This window comes from Thunnus thynnus, chromosome 5 (assembly GCF_963924715.1).
Source record: "Thunnus thynnus chromosome 5, fThuThy2.1, whole genome shotgun sequence".
NCBI lineage: Eukaryota > Metazoa > Chordata > Actinopteri > Scombriformes > Scombridae > Thunnus > Thunnus thynnus.
Genome location: NC_089521.1, coordinates 2,964,752 through 2,973,790, shown reverse-complemented (window position 1 = coordinate 2,973,790; position 9,039 = coordinate 2,964,752). Strand labels below are relative to the sequence as shown.

At 40.3% G+C, this 9,039-nt stretch overlaps 2 protein-coding genes across 2 annotated transcripts; both read right to left on the bottom strand.

Annotated features, from left to right (window-relative positions):
• Positions 1-2,391: 2,391 nt before the first annotated feature.
• Positions 2,392-3,647, bottom strand: LOC137182484 (uncharacterized). The gene is made up of 5 exons (XM_067588719.1): positions 3,610-3,647; positions 3,454-3,525; positions 3,312-3,370; positions 2,560-3,203; positions 2,392-2,479 (listed from the first exon to the last, which is right to left on the bottom strand). The coding sequence occupies exons 2-4, from the start codon at positions 3,456-3,458 to the stop codon at positions 2,572-2,574; spliced, it is 696 nt and encodes a 231-aa protein (XP_067444820.1). The 5' UTR covers positions 3,459-3,525; positions 3,610-3,647; the 3' UTR covers positions 2,392-2,479; positions 2,560-2,571.
• Positions 3,648-7,752: 4,105 nt separating this feature from the next.
• On the bottom strand, positions 7,753-9,039 carry LOC137182486 (uncharacterized). Its single transcript, XM_067588720.1, has 5 exons — positions 8,939-9,039; positions 8,783-8,854; positions 8,641-8,699; positions 7,895-8,532; positions 7,753-7,813 (listed from the first exon to the last, which is right to left on the bottom strand). Exons 2-4 carry the CDS (start codon positions 8,785-8,787, stop codon positions 7,907-7,909), a joined length of 690 nt encoding a protein of 229 aa, XP_067444821.1. The 5' UTR covers positions 8,788-8,854; positions 8,939-9,039; the 3' UTR covers positions 7,753-7,813; positions 7,895-7,906.

The following is a 9,039-nucleotide window of genomic DNA, read 5'->3' as shown; positions in this document are numbered from 1 at the left end:
CTTGCTGTCATCATTCCTCCTGTTCATACTGGCTATTAATCAGAATCAGAATCCGAGTGGATCACTGGATCAGCAGGTTTTATTTGGCAATAAAACCTACTTTATTGCCAAGTAAGTTTACACATTCAAGGAATTTGCCTTGGTGTGATACATAACAGTCAAAAAGGTAAGAAAAAACACACGTACCTATACAAAGTAAGGGAAAAATACCACTACCATGAAAGATAGGTTGATATAAAATATATAAATAACAATTTACAATTAAAATATGAACTATCATAAATATAGAAAAAATATATTCTCAGTGAAAAGATCTATGGAATTGTATAAGATGGAGCACCATGGGGGATGGAGCCTTCTGCTTTGCTGCACCACACTTGTGGAACACCCTGTTGGTGTACAGGGAGAAGAGAGGTGGAGAAAGGACATGACCTTGATTGGAACCGGTGCTGATGGTCAGGGAGTCGGAGACATTCTTCCACTGTTTCACATGCTGCTTCCTGTCAGACAGGAAGTCTGTGATCCACCTGCAGGTGGAGTCAGGTACATTCAGTTGGGAGAGCTGATCCTGCAGGTGGAGTCACTACAACCTCAATAATAAACATAAAGTAGAATTATCACCTTTCTGACAATGTCAGCAAACACCTCTCTTTTTAAACATCCCTCCATCGTATCACACTGGCCCAATAAACTAAAGACTACTTGCTAAATGCTTAACACTGATCAGGCCTACACACCGTCTGATTAAGTGTGTGAAATTATTTTTTCAGAAAGAGGCCAAAAACTGAATTTGTGACTTTCTTTGCTTTCTTTGTTTTAGTGGATTATTTACACCCTGATGTTTGGGGAGTTTAAATATAATAACTTTTACTTATTTATATCTAACTTGTCATTTCAAATGTTATTATTCTGCTATTCTTGACATTTCTTGTATCCTAAACAAGTCATAGTGTACACTTGAGCAGATTTGATGCCATTTAAACATTTTAACAACACAGTTGCACACAACAGTGTAACAATGTACAATATTTAATAAACCTTATACATTTCAGTGTAATAAATAATCTCAACTGGAATGACACACACAAATTCTCAGGTTTGCAGAGTCTGACTTGAGTTTACATCTCTGGTTTCTGTTGGTCTGTCATCAGCTTAGCTGCAGAATTTAGAAACATGAGCAATGCCCTCAGAAACTGCAGCTGTGGTTTAGTGTAAATTCTGTTTCTTTGTCTTGCAAAAAAAAAAAACTGCCTTGAGGTTACTGTATGTGAGGGTTAACATATCCCTACTGCATACAAATAGGCTGCATCATTTGTAGTTATTCAGTCATTTTGCATCTGTCTGACATTTTTCCCGGTGAATCAGAATTTAGCTGCTGCTGTTGTTGGTTCAAAAACTGCAGCTGAACTTCAGTATTTAGTTCACACTGGAGATGAAGAGGCTGACTCCTTCACACAGACATAAATACTGCAGGACGCTGAACAAAAAGGAAATCACAGACAACCTGAAAGCAGATTTTCAAGTTTTACTGGAATATACTGTAGGCTACATCAGTGTAGGCCTACTGTACAGCTGTAATATTCAATTTAATAGCACAAAATCACAAAAGTCATCTCAGGGCACCTTTCACAGAGCAGGTCTAGATTGTACTCTTTGAAGGGAAAAAAAAAAAAAAAAAAAAAAGTTGATTTAGGTGTTATTTGAAAAATTAAAAGACTGACAGAGCAAGTGTAAAGAAATGTTATGACATCTGTTTTTAACTGAATTGAGCTCTGATTCTTAAGTGATGTTAAGCCACATTAGGGGCTCCTGGGTCAGAGCCTCTGCACAGTAAGCCTTCCAGGTTTCTTTCACCATGAATGATGGCAGTTTCCCTTTTAAGGTTCAAAAAAAAAAAAAAAAAAAAAAAAAAAAAAAAAAACGCAATCACACATCAGTTCTTTTGTAAGTCTGAAGAATATTGATGACCAAACTTGTTTCATAGTGACTGCTGCATGAGCTGAAGCTTTAGGAACAGCTGATGTCTCATTTCTGTCTAGTGGAAGTTACTTGGTACAAAAAGAGGCCAATTTATACTGGTCAGTAAACTAAGCGACTGAACTGTCAAACTAGTAAACTGAAGTATAGTGCTGACCAAAAAGTTTGATATGTAGACCTGCAAGCAAGTACAACTTCAGACAATTTTTGTGCACCATGTATGAAATAGAGCCACTGGCAGGAAGTGAAGCTATTTAGACCAGTGACCTCAGCATCAATGAGGCCTAGTTTGTATGCACAATACCACTAAAATGTAAAGAGTCAAACAGAATTTTGTTATGTTTCCTCAGAGGTATACTGCTACATTCTACATAACCGCTGACATTAGAAAAATAAATTAAGTCATTTGAAGCATTTTAAGGAAGGCTGTTATGACAGCTACAATTTATTGGCATTTTGTCATGAACAGTTGAGTCACAGTATTGAGTCATCTGGATCAGACCTGCAAAAAGCAGAGACATTAATCAGGCAACTATCAGTTGATGAATAGCAGATATTGAGATTGGGCCAATTGTGTCTTACCAGAAAGATCTTTCAGAAGCCACCTTTGGTTGGTGCTTTAGCAGGACTTCTCTGGTTTGAAGTTTTGCTGTTGGGTCCTGAGACTGGGGGAACAGCAGGCTCTCCTGGGGTGTAGCGGGTTTGAGTATACACCTCTCTTCCGTGCTGGTAGCTTGAACGGGAGCTGAAGGAGTAAACTGGCTCCAGATCAGACACGTCACTGAAGACCGGCTCTGGGTTTTCGTCACCGGCAGCATAGCTGGTAGAGGCGTCCCCCACATAACCAATACCTGAGCTAGCATAGTCATAGCCATAATAGTTGCCACCTGGAGCACCGCTGTCATACCCACTGGACTGAGAAGCTGGATAAGCAGCCCCATAGTTACTGACCTCAGGGCTGTTAAAGTGCTCATCCCTGAAACTAGCATAGCCACTGTAGTAGTTATTACCCCCAGCCATGTTGTGGCTGCCGTAACCGCCAGGGCCTGCACTGGAGAGGCCATCTTGAGGAGCAGGAAGCTTCGAGGATTTGCCAGAGCTTGGGTTGGGTAGACTTGGTAGAGAAGAGCTGCTGCCCAGGTCAGAACTCACCCCTCCTCCACTGAACCAATACCCATTAGATGGCTGCCACCTGAACCCTGCATCAGCAGCACCTGAACCATATTCTGGGGAGAAACAGGATTCTGTTTTAGCAGCAACTAACATTCATCACATGCTGCTGAGATTAGAGTAAAGAGCTTTTCAATGTCTGATTTCAGTGGTTCCTGTCTTACTTTTCCCCACAGGGACACAAGAGATGCTTCCAATCAGCAGGCATGAAATCCACAACACCCTGAGAAACAACAAAGAAAGAAACATTTGATTTTGAACCTTAAGATTTTTGGTAACCCTTTAAGAACTTAGTTAATTACTTACCTCATCCTGATGTAGTTAGGTGGATAAATTCAGGTTAGACTTAAAGCTAATTCGTGACTTCTCCCAAAGAGACTGTACATTCAAAAAGAAAAAAGATTCTGGTTAGTATCAACAATTAGAGACAATATTATAACCCAAACCAAACCCATTTCATACCTGTTAACAAACCAGAAAACCTTCCCAACAGGAGTTCTTCTGTGGTGTCTTCATGAACTATGAGCTGCTTTTAAACCATTCTCAATGCTGTGGGGATTGATTGCTCATTAATAACAGCTGGTGGTAAAGGACACCTGGAGTGTGGGTTAATTAACCTGCTCGTCAAGGAACAAACAATCAACTTTAGTGGACATCCCGAAGGAAAAGTGTCTGGACAATATTGGTCTCTGCTCTGTTCCTCTTCTTCCTCTCCCAATTCTGGAATTTGTTTGCTTTTCTTTTTTAATGAAGAAAAAGGACAAACGTTACCAATACTATATTTTTCTTATTGTCATCAAATTCTGTGAAAAGATCCAAATGAACAATGAACTGATCTACTGATAGGCATTGTGTATTAAAGCCGGATATATCTTATTCATGCGTGCCATAGACCTTCATTGTTGTCCAAAAACTATTAAAAACACATTGTTGAAACTGAATGTTGTACTGGGTGACATGTTCCTTAATTACCATGAACAAACACACTGTAGTTAATTTTATCTCAATTCCACACACACCGTCCTGCGACGCAACCTGTCAGAAAGACAAGGGCCAAACAGGCTTCACACTGGGAAGATCAGGTGTATGTAGTGGTTAGTCAAAAGAGCCCTGACATTCCAGTCTATGAGCTCAAACTGGAGAGAGGAGGCAAGAACAGACTAGTGCATAGAAACCTTTTGCTTCCATGTGACAGCCTGCCAGTGGATAAACCTGAGACAAAAGATCACACCAGAGGAAAAAAAGACCCCCAATATAAAAGAGAATGAATTCGGCAACAGCTAGCAGACCAGGATATGGATAGTGATGGAGAGGATGGAGGTGAACTTGTGTGGAGGTTTCCACACCATCACAAACATGGCAGGAGAGTTACTGTTCCTATTCCTGAGGTGGAGACCTGTGGGCCTGAAGTTGAGGGAATGGAGGAGCCTCAGTCATGATATGGTGAGGCAGCCTTAGCTGACACTGGGGAAGAAGAGGAACCTGAACTCCAGGTAACACAGGATGATCATGAGCCTCTTCAGCAATAGTAGGAACAAGCATCTGATGAAGAGGATCAAGATAAAGACTCTGAATCAGAGCAGGAGTCATCACCTCAGCTGCTGAATGTCTACCCTCAGAGAGAGAGGTGGCAGCCCAGGATGCTGACATATGATGTAATGGGACAACCTACACAGAGACATTGACAGACTGAATGACTACAATGGCAAAAAAAAAACAACAAAAAAAAAAACACCGACTGTGTTACAGTTAAACACAAATAACTTTTACTTTGGTCTTTGAATGCATTTAATTTAGAAGTTGTAAGATGGAAGTTTCTACTGGACAGAGTAGATGTCTTTGGTTATTAAAACCATTTAATTATTCGGGAATGCACCAACTATATGTCAACTGTTGTGAAAATGAAGACTTTTTTTAAGTGGGGGAGTGTGTGGTGCCATGGATGTGGTACAGCTTATTATTGTGTTCCAAACTGATATAACTATGTCTATGACACCATCTTAATGTATTTGTTTGTTTATTTGAATAATGGTTGGTTATTTGAACAAGTATTTCGTGACTACATGGAAGATGACCTGCTTTTCACAGGGAATACCAGTTTTAGCCAGCAGAGGGCAGTAGTCATACAGGGAAGCATTAGAACAGTGCTTGCAGGTGAGAAATCCTACATGTCGCAAAGTATTGACAATAACTTTTTGATAACTTGTAATATTCATAAATGTGGTGTTGAACATGTTTTGTGTGAATAAGAAGTGGAAGACCATGTGATTGTTTGTTTACTAGCATAGCATGCTCAACACAAAGCTCTACTGGCTAGTCTCATATGTTAGCCGTCTGATTGGCTTTGTTTCTTTGAGCTTTTACAGTTTTATTTCAGTTGTGGTTAAGTTACACAGGACATTTTTATTTCTTATTTTACTTATTATTTCATGATGTACATTGGGATAGTGGAACTGATTACAGTGGGAATTATTTCTTGATTTATTGTAATGTATGTAAGCCATGCTTACATAGAAGAAAGCTGCGCTAGTGAATGAAAGCATTAGAACTGTGCTGCGGGCATCTATAACATCATTTTATTAGTTGCTCACAGTTGATTTAAATATGTGGCACCTGAATCCTGTCATCATTAAATGTGTGCAACATATGGAAATGAGATCTGCATCTATGTAAGCAGATAATGGAATGGTATTTCATCAAAATAATGTAAAAAGAGTGGGCATCGTCATGAAATCTAACAATTTAAAATTTACATCTCTTACTTTAGTTTCAGATTTTTTTCAAAGCAAAAAAAGCAGTTTAATTGCAGTTGGACTTTAAGAAACCAGGTTACTCAGAGAAACCAAGTTATGCAGGTTATCGGGGAAAGCTTTTACATGCACTGTACTAACCTGGTTACTGTAAATCTACTTATACATGCAGGAGGTCAATAATCAGATTTCCCCATCTACCCCCCAATCTTATTTTGGAACTGAATTAAACTGAAATCAACTTGTTTAGACTTTTAGTCAGACTGTCTTTGGAATTATTTTAAATACGAGGATGCACTGCTTCATGTTATGATCCTCCAACTACTCTACTGTACTTTCTCTGTCAGCAGACTTTTGTCATGCACATTCATACTTGTAAAAAGCCACTTAGAAACCCAGTTGCCTGTATATATATAGCCAAGAAAGCAATGTTCTCCAGGAGACAGCTACCCAAATTATGTTACCTAGGTTTCTAGTTTACATGACATTATAGAAATCAGCTTACTGCTTAACCAAATCCATCCATCCACCATTTACATTGTGATCCAGGGCACAGTGGCAACAAGCAAAGCAAACCAACCTAGACATCCTCACTAGTCATATCATCTGTCTTCCCTTGGAGGATCAATGGCTTTCCTTGACTAGATGGGATATGTAGTCTCACTAACTTGTTCTGGGTTTAGCCCAAGCGAGTAGCTCCCAGTTTGAAAAGTGAAGCCACTGCAGAAGTGCCTTAAACCTGCATTCTTTCTAATGGCCAGCTGGGGGCAACTCCACTGGTTGCAAAAAGAAGTCTGATTGTATGAAAGTCTATGAGAAAATGATCCTACTTCTCACTTTATTACCTCAGTAAACACATCCTAATGAGTTTATGGTCTCAATAGCTAGTTGCAAGTCTTCTTAGCATGATGTTCATTTTGTAAATTATGGTCCCATTTAGAATAAAATAGACAATAAAGCAAAGTATGCTTTAGGCTATGGCTACCTTGTGATTGACAAGTCACTATGACAATGAAAATGTTGATTATGTAACATAACCATGGCATAACCACAGATTCAGAGTACAGGTATAGCTGCTGCTATTTCACTGACTGTTTTCAGCTCATGAAAGTTAACATTTGTCACCTTTAAAAAAAAAAAAAAAAACTTGCTCAGCTCTTGGTTGTACCAAAACCCTCTAAAAGGAGTTGGATGTTAGTCTTTCCCAGTAAGTACATTTTGTTTTAATGGTTTTAAGCCTGTTTTTCACCAGCAAAAAGATTAGCATAGTTAACCATAGACTAAATGCACCATGCTAACCAGTACCAATCAAGCTAGGGCCACGTCCACCCTCTCATCCAAATATGGTCACTTCTGGTGCCAATAATCAAAGACAGCAATGATCAAATTGCCAAACGCAAGGCTTCAAAATAGTCCACAAACAATGGGTGAAAGTGACTTCACGCTATGGCTTGGCCCCATTATTGTACTTGTGAAAACATTAAAATCCAGTATTTCAGACTGACAATGTCCAGCCAAGAAGGGCAAGTCTTTGTGACAAACTGCGGTGGTAAAGAATGTTTGTCTTAGGCTTGTGAATGGCACTCTGACCAGAGCACAGCTTAGCTACAGTAGTCAGTCCCAGTGATGCTGTGGTTGCATGTGTGACCTGTACTGTATACCATGTTTAGTTGAGGCAACTTGGCATTTGAAATGAACACCCCTAAAACAGACTAAGACATGGGAGGATAACCCAAAGGCAAGTTTTGTGAAGTAAGCTAGTTGCTGGTTGAGTTTGAGACAGTTCCTGCTGGCAACTTGAACCTTTCCAATATCAGAAGTTGTCTGTTTAAACCTAATGCAAGAGGCCTTCAAAGACTTGTTATGAAGTTTAGTTTATTGGCATTAGATGTACAATTCAGGAGCAGCATGGAGACCTGCAAGGCAAGAAAACTTAGTAAATAAGCCAATAGTGGATTGCAAATGCTTAGTATATACACACACAAGTTGTACCTTACCACAAAAGGCTTTCAGAAGCCACCTTTGGTTGGTGCTTTAGCAGGACTTCTCTGGTTTGAAGTTTTGCTGTTGGGTCCTGAGACTGGGGGAACAGCAGGCTCTCCTGGGGTGTAGCGGGTTTGAGTATACACTGCTCTTCCATGCTGGTAGCTTGAGCGGGAGCTGAAGGAGTAAACTGGCTCCAGATCAGACACGTCACTGAAGACCGGCTCTGGGTTTTCGTCACCGGCAGCATAGCTGGTAGAGGCGTCCCCCACATAACCAATACCTGAGCTAGCATAGTCATAATAGTTGCCACCTGGTGCACCGCTGTCATACCCACTGGACTGAGAAGCTGGATAAGCAGCCCCATAGTTACTGACCTCAGGGCTGTTAAAGTGCTCATCCCTGAAACTAGCATAGCCACTGTAGTAGTTATTACCCCCAGCCATGTTGTGGCTGCCGTAACCGCCAGGGCCTGCACTGGAGAGGCCATCTTGAGGAGCAGGAAGCTCAGAGGATTTGCCAGAGCTTGGGTTGGGTAGACTTGGTAGAGAAGAGCTGCTGCCCAGGTCAGAACTCACCCCTCCTCCACTGAACCAATACCCATTAGATGGCTGCCACCTGAACCCTGCATCAGCAGCACCTGAACCATATTCTGGGGAGAAACAGGATTCTGTTTTAGCAGCAACTAACATTCATCACATGCTGCTGAGATTAGAGTAAAGAGCTTTTCAATGTCTGATTTCAGTGGTTCCTGTCTTACTTTTCCTCACAGGGACACAAGAGATGCTTCCAATCAGCAGGCATGAAATCCACAACACCCTGAGAAACAACAAAGAAAGAAACATTTGATTTTGAACCTTAAGATTTTTGGTAACCCTTTAAGAACTTAGTTAATTACTTACCTCATCCTGATGTAGTTAGGTGGATAAATTCAGGTTAGACTTAAAGCTAATTTGTGACTTCTCCCAAAGAGACTGTACATTCAAAAAGAAAAAAAGATTCTGTTAGTATCAACAATAAGGGGCAATATTATAACCCAAACCAAACTCATTTCATACCTGCTAACAAACCAGAAAACCTTCCCAACAGGAGTTCTTCTGTGGTGTCTTCATGAACTATGAGCTGCTTTTAAACCATTCTCAATGCTGTGGGGATTGAT

Excerpts from the sequence above, each read along its gene's own strand:
- LOC137182484 (XM_067588719.1), bottom strand. Across the intron at positions 3,204-3,311 it reads TTGTGTCCCTGTGGGGAAAA|AATATGGTTCAGGTGCTGCT; the intron begins GTAAGACAGGAA and ends GTTTCTCCCCAG.
- LOC137182486 (XM_067588720.1), bottom strand. Across the intron at positions 8,533-8,640 it reads TTGTGTCCCTGTGAGGAAAA|AATATGGTTCAGGTGCTGCT; the intron begins GTAAGACAGGAA and ends GTTTCTCCCCAG.